This window comes from Mobula hypostoma, chromosome 15 (genome assembly GCF_963921235.1).
Source record: "Mobula hypostoma chromosome 15, sMobHyp1.1, whole genome shotgun sequence".
Lineage (NCBI taxonomy): Eukaryota > Metazoa > Chordata > Chondrichthyes > Myliobatiformes > Myliobatidae > Mobula > Mobula hypostoma.
Genome location: NC_086111.1, coordinates 43,900,632 through 43,917,951, shown reverse-complemented (window position 1 = coordinate 43,917,951; position 17,320 = coordinate 43,900,632). Strand labels below are relative to the sequence as shown.

Genomic DNA, 17,320 nt, shown 5'->3' with positions numbered 1-17,320 from the left:
ACAATATTGGGCCAAGTACCAATTGCTTATCCTAATTTGTGTAACATATAATTGCCTTTCACTAATATCCATTTTGTCCCCTTGCCAGTTTTGGAGCAGTGTAATAGCGCGCTGTGATACTGTTTTGATCTACACAGTAACAAGTTACTGCAGTTTCTGTAAATACAACCAAAGCAGTGGTGATGGTTTGCAGGGTGGGGGGAAGAAGATTTACAACTGACAGGTGGAATTATTTGGTGAGTCCATTCCCAGTGTTGAGTTATAATTTTAAAGTGGAATCATTTTGGCTACATTTTCTGTAAGTTGCTGTAGGTTTTGAGCTAATTAACTAAATCTGCAAGAACTGGAAGCTGCTTATGTATTGGTTTTGAAATGTAAATCAATATGTGCCATTCCAGCTAATCAAAGCTTATTTTGCAAAATAAAACTGCTGCCCAAAGTTACTTCATTGTACACTAAAGTTCATCTGATTGATGGTGTACCCTAGAGAAAGTAGGCATTTACACACAGCAATAAGATATAATCTTGACCTTGGAGACATAATTATATAAAGTTTCTTCTGCAACTGTCTGCCAAATGCAAGCTTCAACTTAAGTTTAATAAAAGATTTTATCTAAGGATTTAAGGCTAAATCAATGACTATTGAATTTTCTACTGTAAGCATTATAAATGAATAAAAGTCTACCTTCACTTATAAAAGAATATTTAGGTACTGTATATAATAGAGATTTTGTTAAAATTATTTGATATATTGTTCTGATAGGTAGCTCAGCTTCTGCAGACAGCCATTTGTAGTTTAGCACATCAACATTCAAGTGATGAAGAATCACTGGTCTGAAACATTCCGTTTTTCTTTCTAGAATGTCGCCTGACCTTTTGAATATTTCCAACACTTTATGGTCTTATTTCATATTTTCAGCATTTGTATTTTTTTGTTAATTTTCAACAACCAATTGGGATTCATCAGAAGGCTGGTATGTCTGATTCAGAAGAGAGTATGTTTGAGATCCAGTCAAAAGGTGAGGTCATATATGTAGGCTGACACTAGTGTGGTATTTGTAGCAGTGCTGTTGCACAATTTTTTAATAATTGCTACTCTCCTTGCATCAGGAGGATCAATCAGTAGAGTAGATGTCCATTATTTTTATTGATCTAAATATATTACAAAAGTTGAAAGGAGATGAAGGTTGCATTCATTTAGCTTTAGTTGCTTAGTGATGATTAAGATCTTAAAGCATTTGATATCGTATATGTGCAAAAGGTTCCTCATTTTTCTTAACATTATGGACTGAGCCTTAAGTAACCAACATAAATAAAGTTTCCTTTTATCAGAGGACTACTTCTTTGCTATCTTTGTATAGCAGAGCATAATTGTTCCACTATTCAAGAAGTGAACAAGGGCTAATCCTGAAAACTATAGACTGATGAGTCTCACATCAATGGTACGGAAATTACTGGAGAGATACTGGATAGGATTTATAAGTATTTGGAAAACTGTGGCCTAATTAGGGAGACCCAGCATAGCTTTGTGCAGGACAAGTCATGTCTTACTAACTTGATTGAGTTTTTGGATGAGGTTTGCCAGGATATAGCTGGATTAGGGGGCATGTGCTATAGCAAGAGGCTGGATTGTTTTCTCAGGAGTGCCAGAGGCTGGAAGAAGATCTGATAGAGATTTATAAGATTATGAAAGGCAGAAATAGAGTAGACAGACAATATCTTTTTCCAGGAGTTAAATGTCTAATATCAGAGGGCATGCATTTAAAGTGAGATGGGGTAATTTCAAAGATGTGAGGGACATGTTTTTTACACAGAGTGGTGGGTACCTGGAATGCACTGCCTGGGGTGGTGGTAGAGGCAGAAACATTAGAGACTTGTTAAGACATGTTTAGATAAGCACGTGAATGTGAGGAAAACGGAATGATTTGAACATTCTGTAGGCAGAAGAGATTAGTCTAGTTAGTCATTTGATTGCTAATTTAATTGGTTACGCAGAACATTGTGGGCCGAAGGTCCTGTGCCTTGTTATACTGTTCTATGTTTTCTGTTCATAGAACAAATGTGTGGAGTCATGAATATAATACTGTAGCCTGCTGCTTTTTTTGGTCCACCATTATATTTTACTATGAAGACAGTTGTAATAAATCAGGCTTGTATCAAAAATGGTGCCGGGCCAAAAAGATTGGAAATACATTAAAATGTTAATTTACCTGTGATAATGAAAATTCAGTTGTGGAAAAACTCTTGGAATAGGTTTATTTCTGGCTATTTTGATGTATGAAAGCATTTTAAACTTGAAATTTATTGTGTTGTGTCAATGCGATATGAATTTGGAGGGTTACAGTTTGAACTGCACAACTGGTATTTGTTCTTTTGTTTGGTTACTGGTCTTTCCAAGTACTTCAAACTAGATTAGCTGATCCAGTAATGGGATAGAGTCTTATGAAGCAAACTAATGAGAGAAGAGCTGTGATTCCCATGTGAATCTGTTATTGGAAGTTCAGTGATATGATAAGGGTGAAGGCTATATTATTTCATTTTAAGTTATTGAAGGAGTAAGGTCTCTGATATTCACCATCTCCATGTCTTGAATTTACAAAATACTATCCATCAGCCATGAAATTAATGCAATTATTTGTGACCCCACAGCTTTTAAAATAGAGCAAATGTGTATTTGATTTTTTAAAATTAGAATATTACTTAAAGGATATTTGTTAAAATGTTGAGCCTAAAATAGGGAAGAAACTTATTACCAGTTTGAGCTTGATCACCAAAAGCTGTTAAAACTACTTAAAATGAAAATATCAAGACTGAGAAACACCCGAAGATTCCAGGAACATCACTGAAGATGTGTCCAGAGGCATCAATAGATGTATGTACACAGAGATTGCTAAATTTTTAAGCATGAAAATGGTGACATTTTGTTATCACTTTAAAGAGTGGAAGACATTAAGGGGTTAAATGGCCTATTCCTATATTAGTATTGAAGCTGAGATACAATAAAATCTCTTTCTTTGGGTTTATTCTTCTCTAAAGCTTTTCCAAAGTTACTTTATTAGCACCTTTAGTTTATCTCACAGTTGTCTTGTCCATCCTTACCAAGGTGGATAGAGATTTTATTTACATTAAAATGTGCAATATAATTGCAAAGTGGTTGAACAGATCAACTTATGATTGTGTTGAAGGTAAATGTGATGTTAACATTCGTTTCAAGAGGACTAGAATATAAAGATAATGTTGAGACTTCATAAAGCACTGGTGAGACCTCACTTGGAATATTGTGAGCAGGTTTGGGCCCCTTATCTTAGAAAGGAGATCATACAGAAACAGGAGAGGGTTTAACAGAGATTCATGAAAATGAGTCCAGGATTGAATGGCTTTTCATATGAAGAGTGTTTGATGGCCTGTATTCACTAGAATTCAGAAGAATGAGCGGTGACTCATTTAAACTTATCAAATGGTGAAAGGCCTTGATAGGAGTGGATGTGGAGCGGATGTTTTATGGTGGGAGAGTCAAAGACCAGAGGACACAGCCTCAGAATAGAGGGGCGTCCTTTTGGAACGGAGATGAGGACGAATTTCTTTAGCCAGAGAGTGGAGAATCTGTGGAATTCGTTACCACAGACAGCTGCGGAGGCCAAGTCTTTATGTGTATTTAAGGCAGAGGTTGATGGATTTTTGATTGGTCAGGGCATGAAAGGATATGGGGAGATTGGGCCTGAGAGGAAAATTGGATCAGCCATGATAAAATGGTACAGGAGACTTAATGGGCCAAATGGCCTATTTCTGCTCCTATATTTTATGGTCTTATGAGCTTGATTGTTTTATATGATGATTTTTGAATACAGCTTAACATTGCTTCACCTCGTGTTATCCAAGTTGCTTCCTGCAGTATAATGTCTGTGCCATGTATTGATTAATACAGATTCTTGTTAGGTTTTCTCAAACAAATCATTCACAGTGATGAGTGATTGTTTTCTTTTGCTTTTTAAAGCTTTATCTTAATATAGAAACTTTTAGTTGAAGATACCATAATATAAGATATAACAGGTGACTCAATTCTGCCACAATTTTTTCAATATTTGCATCATTTGAAACACTTCTCATTAGAGTACTTTCCCTTAAATTATCAGTGTGGTTGGTGTACTTGAAGAGCAAATTCAGTTTCTCCCTAGATTAGCAGCACGGTAATCCAAATGTTTTTCTGTTTCTCCTATTAAAAAAAATCAGTGAGTTTTTGTTTTTAAAGATTAGGAGTGGAAATTAGTCTGACCTGCTTTTGGACTCAGACATAATGTTGCGAGATCAGAAGGTACACAGCGAAACCTAAAGTGAGCCTGAAATCGGAAAGTTTCCTTATAATTTCCAGATGGTTTTGCTCGCAATGACAGCCACATCCCAAAGTGGGTGGAGGACTTGGGAGAGAGGAGTAACAGGAGCATCCCTGAAACTCCATATCAAAGTTAATAACAACATGTTTATGGGGCTACATCCACATCAGACCCGATTTCAGGAAATAGCCTTTCAGCAGTTGCTAGCTAGCCCTTTTACTTGCATTCATTTGGTGTACCCTGGGAAAAGAAAATCAAAACTGCTACTTGATTGTCATGTTGGTCTGAATTATACTTCTACTAAATGCTTATAAAGTACTGTCCAGAAACAAGGCTTGTTTCAGAGCTAGTTTATATATGTGTTTCTGATCACATAAGCTTTTACCACCTCTCAGTTAACTCCATTGGCTTAATTTCTGTTACCTGCATCTCATTTCAGTATTTTTTCTTTAACATAACTATGCTACTCCAACATGGTGCTGTTACTTATTGTTACTTGCAACATGTAGTTTTACTCACGAGAAAGAAGTTTCCCTTGAATTCCCAATTGAATTTATTGAATTTATTTATCTTTTGTTTATGGCCTTGGATATGGACTCCCACACAAGTGGAATGACCTTGTCTGTGTTTGTCCTATCAGCCTCTCTAATGATTGTAAAGACCTTAATCTTCCCTTTTATAGAATAAAATAGACTTTTCCCAATGCATACTAGCCCTTGGTTTCAAGGGTTCAAAGATAAAAAGAATAAGTAGAAGACATAAAAAAGTGAAATAGTTGACTATCTGGAAGATGTCGCCGGAGGAATCATTGTTCGCTGGTGCCATCTTGACCAGGTGTTGGAATCAGGATCAGAATCAGCAGGGATCAGGTGTTGTCCTTTTTGAATCCTGCGATTTCTTTTACTTTGAAATAATATTGACATCAGAAGTAGTCACGGTACTTCAAGTATGTTTGCACGAAACATTAATATAATCTTAATATTTCTCTTTTCTTTTAGTTCTGTCTCTCTGATAATGAACTTCACAGATTTATTAATTTGTGCATCTATTAATTTATTTTCTGCAGGTTTATTAAGTTGTATGGCAATTCTATGTAACAGTTATTGATTTGTGCAGCTGAACTCCTAAATCCCTTTGCTCCTTCCCATACTCTATTTAAACCCTTCATTCTTTCTATGAAAATGTACCTCAGATAGCTTTTTGCAGAAATTCAGCTTCAAGCTCAATAATATTCTGTTGAAACAATTTCTTGTCTCTATGCCTCTTTGCTTTTAGCCTAGTTAGGGTAGAAGTTTGAACCGAGAGGCATCTGTATTTTTAGGTTGTGTTCAGCTTTTGTGAAAATGTTCATGTAGATTATCAATGCATGTAAAAATCTATGGCTTTTGAAACAATGAGTTGATTTTAAGGACTCAAATGTAGGGTATTATAATTTGCTCAGCAAGGAACAATCTGTCCTTAGCAAAGGTCTTACCTTCATCCCCCATGCCCACACAGAGAACACAGTTTCCTTTCTTTACCATTGCTGCTGTCTTTATCTGCATCTCCTCCATTTCGCAAGTATTCAGCCTTACCCTCTCTTTCTTGCGCCTTAACAGGGATAGAGTTCTTCTTGTCCTCACCTACCACTGGTGAGCGTCTTCATCCAGCACATCGTTCTCCACAGCATCCGCCATCTTCTAGGGGACCCTACCTTACCCCCTCATTCTGGTTTCCGCAGGGATCCTGGTGCCCGTGATTCTTTTGTCCATTTGTCCTTGCCCATTTCCTTCAGAACTGGAACATGCCTCTGCAAGCAGAAGACGTGCTCCACCTGCTCACTCATCTCCACCCTCTCCTCTATTCAAAGCCCCAGGTAGTCCTTCCAGGTGAGATAACACTTTACCTGCGAGTCTGTTGGTATTTGGTGCTCCTGGTCCAGCCTCCTCTGCATTACTGAGACCCAACGTAGATTTGGGCACTGCTTTGTTGAGCACCTTCACTCCATCCACAACAAGTACGATTTCCTGGTGGCAACTCCATTCCCATTCTGATAAGACCTTTTATACTGCTATGACAAGGCCACTTTCAGAATGAAGGAGCAACACCTCATGTTCCGTCAGGGTAGCCTCCAACCTGACAGCATGAGCATCGATTTCTCGAACTTCTGGTAATTTCTCACCCCGTTCCCCTTCTCTCCTTTTCCATTCTCCATTCTTGCTTCCCTCTTATCCCTTGTCTTCTCCTCTCCTGCCTGTCACCTCCTTCTGGTGCTTCTCCGTAATCTTGCACATTATTTTCTTCTAAATTATACCTATTTCTTTCTAATCGCCTTTTTAGCATTAAGTTTAGATCATAACTATTGCTTTATGAAGAAAAATTGTTTTGTTACATTGGTTCTTTTAAAATGTCCTCAAATATATGTCTACTTGTTCATGGCTTTTCCATCAATAGAAACATTTTCTCAGCCTGTCCAAATCACTGATCCCTAGGGTATCCCACCATTAAGCACCTTCTAGCCCTTCTCCACTGCCCCCTCATTCTTGTCCCTGAGCCTATTCTATTTCCTTTGGTGCCATTTAATCATTCACTCCGCAGGCTTTAGTTTACCTCTGACAGTTTATCATATGCTGTTTTGCAGTTAGAGACATACAGTGTTAATGGATTTATAAGGCATAAAACTACAATGGGCTGAATTTTCCTTTGATCTAGAATGGAATGATGCTTTGATACACTTGTACTTGGCTGTAGACACTCATTAGGTTTTTCCATGGAAACTTGCTGTCATCCCACCTTCGTACAAATGCTCTCTATTGGCCACCAGGACCTCCATGAACAGGAAAAGGCCACTGGGCAGGGTTGTTGATAAGGAATGCAGGGTTGGAACTATGAAAGATCAATTAGAAAAATTAGGTTAAATTGAATGCAGAAATTGAAACAGAAGTAAAACAAGAAAAAGGATGGAGAAATAAAACAAACTGCAAGATAAAACATTAAGAAAATATTTTAATCTCTAACAATAATTAAAGAAATTAGTAAAAACAGTTGTAAATTCAGATTTTCAGTGACATTAATTTGGCTGTATTGTTAGTTTAAATCAACAAGGTTCCAGTGTTGTTAGTCTAGAATCACATATATTTTCTGGTGGATTTGTTGCTATTTCCATGGTAACTACAGGAACCTCAATCTATTCATTTAATTTGTGGTAGTTCGGCTAAAAGAAGAATATAGGAAAGCAGTTTCCAGAAATTCGTGTTTATCTTTACCACTACATTCACCAAAAGTTGTCATATTTTTTCCACACACATATTGGTGACTCTTGCAACCTCACCATTATTTCTCAAACAAAATCTAGGCTAGCTCATGAATTATGCAATTGCATTAGGTTGCTTGTATTTCTCACGTTAATATTTAAATTAGAGAGTAGGAAGTGAATTTATTTTCAATGATTCATGTAATGGCTGTAATATATATAGTGGGACTTGCTCATTCAGCACCTAGACTTCAGTTAGTATTTCATTATGATATGGTACAGAAGACCATGAAGGATACAGTCTCTGAAGTTTGGATGCTCAGAAATTGATCAGTGGTGAAAACTTGTTTTTTGCTCAATTTTCTTAAGAGACACCATACAATATGTATGATGACATTCTTCACTGTCAAGAATATAAATCTGGAACGTTAGCTGGAAATAAATTACTAAATGTGCAATAGCTGTTTTCTGCATACCCAAGGCTTTGACCAATCTTTGATGTAGCAGATGTTAACGATGCATTTGCCATTATCCAATTTAATTCTGGCAGGGGGAACTGTTGCTTATTTCAGAAAGCCTCCTCTGAATTAATATATTCACACTTTTGTACCCATTCAAGTGTTAAAGGTTCACTGATGTGCTGCTTATTGTTTTACTATGAATACTTCTAATGGGCTAATTGTAATGCTAATTTTCCTTAGATTATTTCAAAATTAACTTGTTTCATGTAACATAGTTTACATTTTCTTATTTTAAGAATGTCAAGAATGAATAAAGTTACTTCAGAAATGTGTATTTAAAAAAATAAAAAAGTTAGATTCCCCAGAGAAATTGTGGAATTTGACAGAAATGCTCTAAGTACGCACAGATTTTCTTCACGTCATTATAAGGTTTAGATATTCGTACCATACCAGCTGTAGCCAAACATAGAGCCACATGGTGCTAAGATAAAGATCTGTGCCAATATTTCCCAGACCTTAAATATTTGATCTAAACCAGAAGCTGCATAGAAAAGAATTGCTTGATGATTGACTCTGCTCAAATTTTGTGCGCTTCTGAGTACCAGTTTGAGAGCAGTAATCCCAGTGGTTTGTACTCTATAAAAGAAATCTGCTTTTCCTTTTGATAGATAAAGAAAATGGTGTCTGCTGGGAGCTATTTTGTTCTCATAATTAAAGACATCAGATGAGCAGAGCCACGTGATTCTTTCTTTGCACAGCTGCGTCTGGCGTGAAGAATGAAAATCTAAGTTTGTCAGCACAAGCAGTCAATCTACTTTTGAACCATACTGTTGAAATCATACAGGTAGCATTAAATTTACACTAGCAAACTCAAATACAGATGATTGCTCTGATTTGTGCTGCTTTACAATTCATCATCAGCAGTTAGGACGTTCATTTATTGAGTGGCTTTACAACAAAAATGTAAAAGATCCTTGTTTCCTGTATGACTGTAAGAGTAGTTCTGTCAAAATAGAACCAGGTGCATTTAACCACAAAGGATTACTTCAAGAACCTAGAAGTCTAATCGGACTAAGTATGTTGATCAAGGTATTTACTGACTTAGTGTGATACTGCAATGTTATCTTAATAGATAACAGAGCTTCCACTTTTTTGTGAAATTTAATCTGTCAGTTCAGTTTTTTTGTACATCACTGTAAAAGGAATCCTTCAAATTCCTTTTGACAATGAGTTCTTAAACAATTTCAGGTGCAGTATTAGGTTTTCTTCTCAGAGCAAGGACAAAATGCCCTGGATATGCATTTGAGCCATCCCTTTGTGGTACACACTGATATGATTTTCATTGAACATTTGATGCCATTTTTGGAAAAGGAAATTAAAGCATTTTGAAAATCAATCTTTCTGTTATAGTATTGTAGGTCAAATAAGTAATTCTTTTTAATTCCAGCTCACTGCCTTTATCATGCCTCTTTCCTTTGTCGAAAGCTGCAGCTTCTATCTTAATCTGACTCAAATAATCCTACTGGCCTGCTGTTGCCGTGTTCAAAGTACATATATGTCACAAGAGTTTCGTTTTCTTGTGGGTATATTCAGTAAATCCAAGAACCATAATAGAATCAATGAAAGACCACATCCAACAGGACAGACGAACAATCAATGTGGAAGAGACATCAAACTGCGCAAATACAAAATACTGAGAACCTGAAATGAAAAGTCTTCGAAAGTGAGTCCAGAGGTTGTTGGGACAGTCAATGATGAAGCAAGTGAAATTGAGTGAAGTTATCCTCTTTGGTTCAAGAGCCTGATGGTTGAGGGATAATAACTGTTCCTGAACCTACTGGTGTGTGTCCTGAGGCTCCTGTACCACATTTGTGATGGCAGCAATGTGAAGAGAGTATGACCTAGGTGTTGGGGGTCTCTGATGCTTTCCTGCAGCAACGCACTGTGTAGATGCGCTCAATAGAGGAGAGGATTTTACCCTTGATGGACTCAGCTGTATCCACTACTTCTTGTAGGATTTTCCAATCAAGGGCATTGGTGTTTCCATGCCAGGCTGCAATGTAATCAGTTAATATACTCAACACCAAACATCCATAGAAGTTCGTCAAAGTATTAGATGTCATGTTGAATCTTCACAGACTTCTAAGGAAGTATATGTGCTGCGGTACTTCCTTCGTAATTGCACTTACTTACTAGGACAGGTCCTCTGAAATAATAACATGGAGGAATTTAAAGGTGTTACCCCCTCCACCTTTGATCCACTGACAAGAACTGGCTCATCGACTTCTGGTTTTCTCCTCTTGAAGTCAGTAATCACCTCCTTGGTCTTGCTGACGTTGAATAAGAGGTTGTTATTGTGTCACCACTCAGCCAGATTTTCAATCTCCTCCTTACATGCTGATTTGAGGAGCTGGTCATGTCCAGAATCAACACCTGCCTCAGCAAGGGCCAGGACACACTGCAATTTGCCTGTCGCCACAATAGGTCAACAGCAGATGCAATCTCAATGGCTCTTCAAATCGCCTTAGATCACCTGGACAATACAAACACCTATATCAGCATGCTGTTCATTGACTATAACTCAAGAGTTTAACACTATAATTCCTGCACTCTGATCAATAAGCTACGGAACCTGGTTCTCTTTACCTCTCTCTGCAATTGGATCCTCAACTTCCAAACTGGAAGACCACAATCAGTGCAAATTTGTATTAATGGCTCCTCCTCGCTGACAATTAACACTGGTGTACTTATCCCACTGCTCTACCCTCTCTATACCCATGACTTTGTGGCTGGGCATAGCTCAAATACCACCTATAAATTTGCTGATGAAACAAACGTTGTTGGTAGAATCTCAGATGAAGATGAGAGGGTGTACATGAGTGAGATATGCCAGCTAGTTGAGTGATGTCACAGCAGCAAACTTGCACTGAATGTCAGTAAGACCAAAGAACTTATTGTGGACTTTAGAAAGGGTAGGATGAGGGATCATGAACTAATCCTTCTAGAGGGATCAGAAGTAGAGAGAGCGAGCAATTTCAAGTTCCTGGGTGTCAAGATCTCTGAGGATCTAACCTGGTCCTAACCTGCAGCTTTAAAGATGGCAATACAGCGGCTATACTTCATCAGGAGTTTGAGGAGATTTGGTTTATCACCTAAAACACTCGAAAACTTGTACAGATGTGCCATAGAGAGCATTCTGACAGAACTGTGTCACTGTCTGGTATGGGAGGAGTGGGGGGCTTCTGCACAAGGATGAAAGGAGATGCAGAAAGTTGTAAAATTAGTCAGCTGCATCTTGGGCACTAGCCTCCATAGTATCCAAGACATCTTCGAGGAGTGATGTCTCAGAAAGGTGGCACCTATCGTTAAGGACCCCCATCACCCAGGACATGCTCTCTTCGCATTGTTGCTGTCAGGAGTGGGTACAGAAGCCTGAAGGCGCACACTCAGCGATTCAGGAACAGCTTCTTCTGCTCTGCCATCCGATTCCTAAATGGACCCATGGACTCTACCTCATTTTTATTATTTCTGTTTATAAACTATTTTTAATTTAACTATTAAGTACGCATATATATTGCATTGTACTGCTGCCGCTAAATTAACAAATTTCATGACACATGCCGGTGATATTAAACCTGATACTCATTCTGATTGGTCACCAACTTTGATTCAGCCAGTGACAGTGGCGTCATCAGCAAACTGAAATATGGCATTGGATCTGTGCTTAAGCGCACAGCTTTGTTGAGCACCTGTGCTGATGGAGATTATGGAGGAGATGATGTTGCCAATCCGAACTGATTAGGGTCTGCATTTCAGAAAATCGAGAATCCAGTTGCGCAAAGATGTACTGAGGCCAAGGTCTTGAACCTTATTGATTAGTTTCAAAATGGCACCGGTGAACCACGGTGACGCTCTGTGGGCTGCTTACAAAACTTCTACTCTATGCAGAGTATTTTGGCAGCACAGAGGCAAACTGAACAAATCATGAAAGGTATTTTTTTCCCTTTCTTTTACCCTCTTCATTTAATTCCATCAGTATATTCGTATATTTTGTTTATCCTTTTGTATTTATCTAACTTCCCCTTTTGTTATATTTTCATCATTTGCCTCCTCCCTAGATGGGTAAAATCCCTTTTGGATCTATTAGTGACAATCTTATTTATGATTCTTAATTATAGTATTTGGAAGCAACTTTGCTATATGTATCCTAATCATAAAAACATTGATAACAAAGTGTGTTCAGTCCTTTCCTGATGATGACTTCCAAGATTTAATTTCATAATTCCCTTGCATACTGTCCCCTTTTATGGAGACTGAAGCTTTGCATGGTGCCCTTACCAAAGCTAAGACATGTTTAGAGCAGGCAGCATCTACAGAGAAGGAAGCGTTAAATTTCAGTTTGATGGTATGTCATTGGAACTGATCAAGCTGCCACATTAACATTGTTTCATTCTCCACTGGCAGAAACTGCCCTACTGCATATATACATCATTTTCTGTTTATTCTTTCATCATTCACAATATTTTTTTCTTACCTTATGAAACTTTGATATTCCTCTGAAGCACTCTGGGGCATTTCAGATTATTGCAGGAGCTGTTAAATTTATTATAAATTCATCGCTTTTTCTCGCACTTGTAATTTACTGCGAATGTACTATGTCAGTATTCTTCACTGAGGCTGGCTCAGTGGCCCAAGCAGCGACAATCTGCTGTAGGATTTAATTGCCAGCTGAACCTGTGGCAGGTAGTGAATGAACCAACATGGTGCTTGCTGACATGTATTCGTCCTTGATGATATCGTTAACAAAACTGGGAATCCAGTATTGAAATATTAGGTCTCAACCAGACCAGCTCCTCATGGCTCACTCTACCACTATGATCAAGCCAGAGAACCAATCCTGATACAATGAGCAGAGGAATATGGCCAAGCAGCACCAAGTATATTCCAAATTGAAGTACCAGCCTGGTCGCGTGAATGGTCTCTTTCGGTACTGAAGGTACGCAGTTCTACCACATGCCATTCAATTTTATGTGACCTCTTTGTGAAACAGAATGATTTTAAGATTGAATTTTAGAAAAGCTACTTTTTTAAAAATAAGATGAGAATATTAAAGCTTATTAATGGAATATGTTTAATGAAACATTCTTGATAAGGTCAATGTTACATCTAAAGCATTAGCAACACACACAAAATGTTGGAGGAACTCAGAAGGCCAGGCAGCATCTGTGGAAAAAAGTACAGTCAATGTTTCAGGCCAAGACCCTTCGGCCTGACTGGAGAAAAAAAGATGAGGAGTAGATTTTAAAGGTGGGGGGGGGGGAAGGAGAAACACAAGGTGATAGGTGAAACCAGAAGGGGGAGGTGTGAAGTAAAGAGCTGGGAAATTGAGTGATGAAAGAGATACAGGGCTGGAGAAGGGGGAGTCTAATAGGAGAGGACAGAGGACCATAGAAGAAAGAAAGGAAGGGAGGCTATGGGCAGGCAAGGAGATGAGGTGAGAGATGGAAAGGACGATGAGGAATGGTGAAGTGGGGGTGGGCAATTACTGGAAGTTGTATACACTAGAACAACAATAGTATTGAACAAATAAAGCTTTTTAATTATTTACATGGTGTGTTTGGAAGTTTCAGCAATCACTCAACTAGTGTTATGCATGACTAAATGTAGTATCAAATGAGAACTTGTAGTAAGGTACAAGTAATTCAAACACTTGAATAGTCTATGAATAGTAGCATACCCCTGAGATTGAATTAATATCTTAATTGCATAGCCAACTACTTGCTTCAGATTTCTGGACTGTCTATGAACATATGAATACTACCTCATTATTCATTTTTGCACTATTTATTTATTGTATTTTATTATCAATTTTATGTCTTTGCATTTTACTGCTGCCTCAAAATAAGGAATTTCAAGACATACAAGTCAGTGATAGTAAACTTGATTCTAATTCTAAAAAGGACAGCATGGATACCATTGCAAAGGATCAATTTCTGCGATATACAATTCTCTGACCCTGTGACTCTATGACATGGGAGACCTAGTTTTGTTGTTCCTAATTAGCATCAGTTACATTGGATTTCTGAAGCTGCTTAATAAATCACCTCACTCCACCTCACTCCTATTTACGGAAAAATCTGGGTCTATCTCCAGGTGATTCTCTTCTGCATTTATGGCCCAAATGGACAATTGCAAAGCTGAAAACAGTGTTCAACTTTTAAGATAACAGATCAGTGAAATACTAGTTGTCTTCACAGATACTGCTTGGCCTACTGAATATTAACCGCATTTTCTTAATAAGTAGTACTTATTACTACTTGCCTTAACAGTTTTTACATTCCACTCACTTCTTTCAAAGGTGCCCTTTAGATATGCCATTTTTCTGTCTAATTTCTTTAATATTTTGTAGTAATAAGAAATATATTCCATTTATCTTTGTTGGTTTCCATGAGTCAAAAGCTTCAAGGCAGGAAATCAATTCAAATCAAGCTGTCAGTTATACAACATTTTTTTGTACCAATTTAGGACTAAAACACAAAAACAAACTAGAACATTGCTGTTGACAGGTTTCTTAACTAAGTAGAAATGACCTATTTACCACCAACAATCAAGCTGTTTCAAGGTCACAGGCTACTTGATTTCAGAAATATATCCTTGCTTTACACAAATCAGATTTTTTTTCACTTGCCTTGATGCACCCTACAGTAAAATGGCTTATGCCAAGAACCTTTGAATTGCAAGAATTTGGCAAAATATGTTGAGGCTGACCTTTTTTTTTCTGTAAGGCGTCAAAATATCTGTTGGACAAAATGCCTTTTGTCAAAGATGACAAACATTCTCTGATTTTATTTTTTCAGCTTGACGCACAGGAATGATATTGATTTCTTCTTGCTCCCGTTTCCTGTCTACACTGATAACAGATGTGTTGTGGCAGTTGTTTGTCAAGCACACTTTTGCTTGAATATCAAAGTAGAACCCCCTCTCCTATTAATCATGACAGCAGGATGGGTACAGTTTTAGCTAGCTTAAGGGAAACTGCTGTAAAGAGTTCCCTTCTTTCCCACTTGTGTCTTAAGCTCTCCAGTTGCGTTCTGAAAAAGACAGTAACAAAACTTCTATGATTAGTTGCATGCTGCTAAACCCTGGGGGATTACTGTTATCTCCTTGTTCCTGCGCACACTATAACCAAAATACTATTAAAAGCTTATTAAATAATTTACATGGTGTGATTGGAAATTTTAGTAATCATGCAACTAGTGTTTTGTATGACAAAATGAAGTATCATGTGAGAACAAGCAGCAAGTTACAAGTAATTCAATCAAGGGATTGTAATGACATAAGCACTTGCGTGGTTTATGAATGGTAGCATGGCCCTGAAATTGAATTAGTATTTTAATTGCATAGCAAGCTATTTGTTATATTATGTCATATTTTATACTTTGTAAATGGTGTTTATTTCCATTGCACACCACAACATTGCTGGTGAAAAGATAATCAATATGACGGTGTTTTAAAAAGCATTGAAACAAGCCTTTTTCTGAGTGGATTATTAGCCAAGACTAATTCATTGTTCATAAGAATAAAAAAAACAATTTACTTATGAAATCACAATCGTAGTAGCAAAATGTATTCTGAATTATGCTGTCAAGGTCTACTGTGCTGTTGTATCCTACTTCACGATCTTTGTTCATGTATTCAATGTTACAGGAGGTTGGCTAACATGTTTTATGCTTGACTTTATTTCTAAAATGAAAACCTTAAATAGTGGTCATTAGCAGCTCTCTTTTATAGGAATTTGCTCTGATCAGTTTGTTTTCCTGTTTCAGATTCCCTTTGCTGTGGTTCAGTTTCCCTTGTGGGAGTTTCTGAAGGTTGGTTAACATTTTTGTATTGTGAATCAATATGCCTTGGCACTGTAACACAAAAGCAAAGTGTTGCTGCCAAAAGCATAGACAAGTTGGAACTGAGCTGGAACGGAAATTTGAATACAACTTAATTCATATTATCCTAGAATTGAATTGCATGAAAACAGGCCATTTGGTCCAACTTACCCACACAAACCAATGAGCTTCCTTCCGCGTTAATTCCATCTCCCAGCATTTGATCCACAACCCACTATGCTTAAACAATTTAAGCTCTCATTTAGAGACTTCTTAAATGCTGTCAGTGGCCTAGTTGCAACCACTCTCTCAGGCAGTACATTTCAGGCACTTGCCATTCTCTAGCTGAAGGTCACCCTCATCCTACGTAAATCACTTTGCCCAGACTTCAACCTGTTTCCTCTAGACTTGAATGACTGAAGTGGAGAAACATTTTCTGCAGTCTACTCTGTCTACATCGCTCGTAATTTTATATACCTCAATCATGCCCCACTTAATGGTGAGCATGTTCCGATTCTTTTTAGTACTCATCACCCTGTTCTTGTGGTAAGTTGCCGTGCACATTAAATATAACCTTGCTGCCATTACTGTGAATGTCATAAGCAAACATTAAAACTGAAAATGATTTTCCTGTAAAAATACAGGAATATGCAGCAAATTTACCCAACTCTTCCATGCCGTCACCCATTCTTCATAAGAACCTCACTTGATCTATATTACTGAATTCTTTTCTCTCATGTACTTTCCACAAGAGCATCAAGACCATTCACCACAAACAGACCCTGTCATAGCGAGTCTCATCCTAACTAAGGTGATTTTCTGTCATTGTAAAAACATAAGAAATTGGAGCAAGAGTAGGCCATCTGACCCATTGCACATGCTTCGTCACTCAATAAGATCATGACCAATCTGATCATGGACTCAGTTTTATCTATTTGTCTTTTCTCCATAACCCTTAGTTCCATTGCTATGCAAAATTGTATCCAACAGTGTCTTAATTCCTGTATATCTAATTAGATAGCCGCTACTGCTTCCCTGGGCAGAGAAATCTAAGGATTCACTGCTCTCTGGAAAATGCAGTTTTTTCTCCTGTCTGTCCTAAATCTATTTCCTTGCATCTTGAGCCTATGTTCCTTAGATCTAGTCTCACCTACCCAAGGAAACACCTTTCCTGCCTTATCTATCCCTTTCATGATTGTATATGTTTCTATAAGATGCATGGAGTTGGGAATAAGTATTAGGCCCAGTCCATCAATGGGTAAAGCCCTCCCCACCATTGAGCACCAAGTATACAAAGCGTTGTTGTCGTGAAGCAGCATCCATCATCAGCACACCCCACCACCCAGGTCGAGGAAGAAGGTACGGGAGCCTCAGGACTCACACCACCAGGTTCAGGAATGGTTATTACCCTTCAAA

At 37.8% G+C, this 17,320-nt stretch overlaps 1 protein-coding gene across 3 annotated transcripts in view; it reads left to right on the top strand.

The window, feature by feature from the left end:
* The window catches only part of slc25a26 (solute carrier family 25 member 26), a 246,116-nt gene that overhangs the window by 175,920 nt on the left and 52,876 nt on the right, over positions 1 to 17,320 (top strand). For all 3 annotated transcript variants that reach the window (XM_063067949.1, XM_063067950.1, XM_063067948.1), the window contains one exon: positions 15,851 to 15,895. In XM_063067949.1, the coding sequence (XP_062924019.1) occupies positions 15,851 to 15,895 (45 nt within the window). The remainder of the gene's footprint in view (positions 1 to 15,850; positions 15,896 to 17,320) is intronic.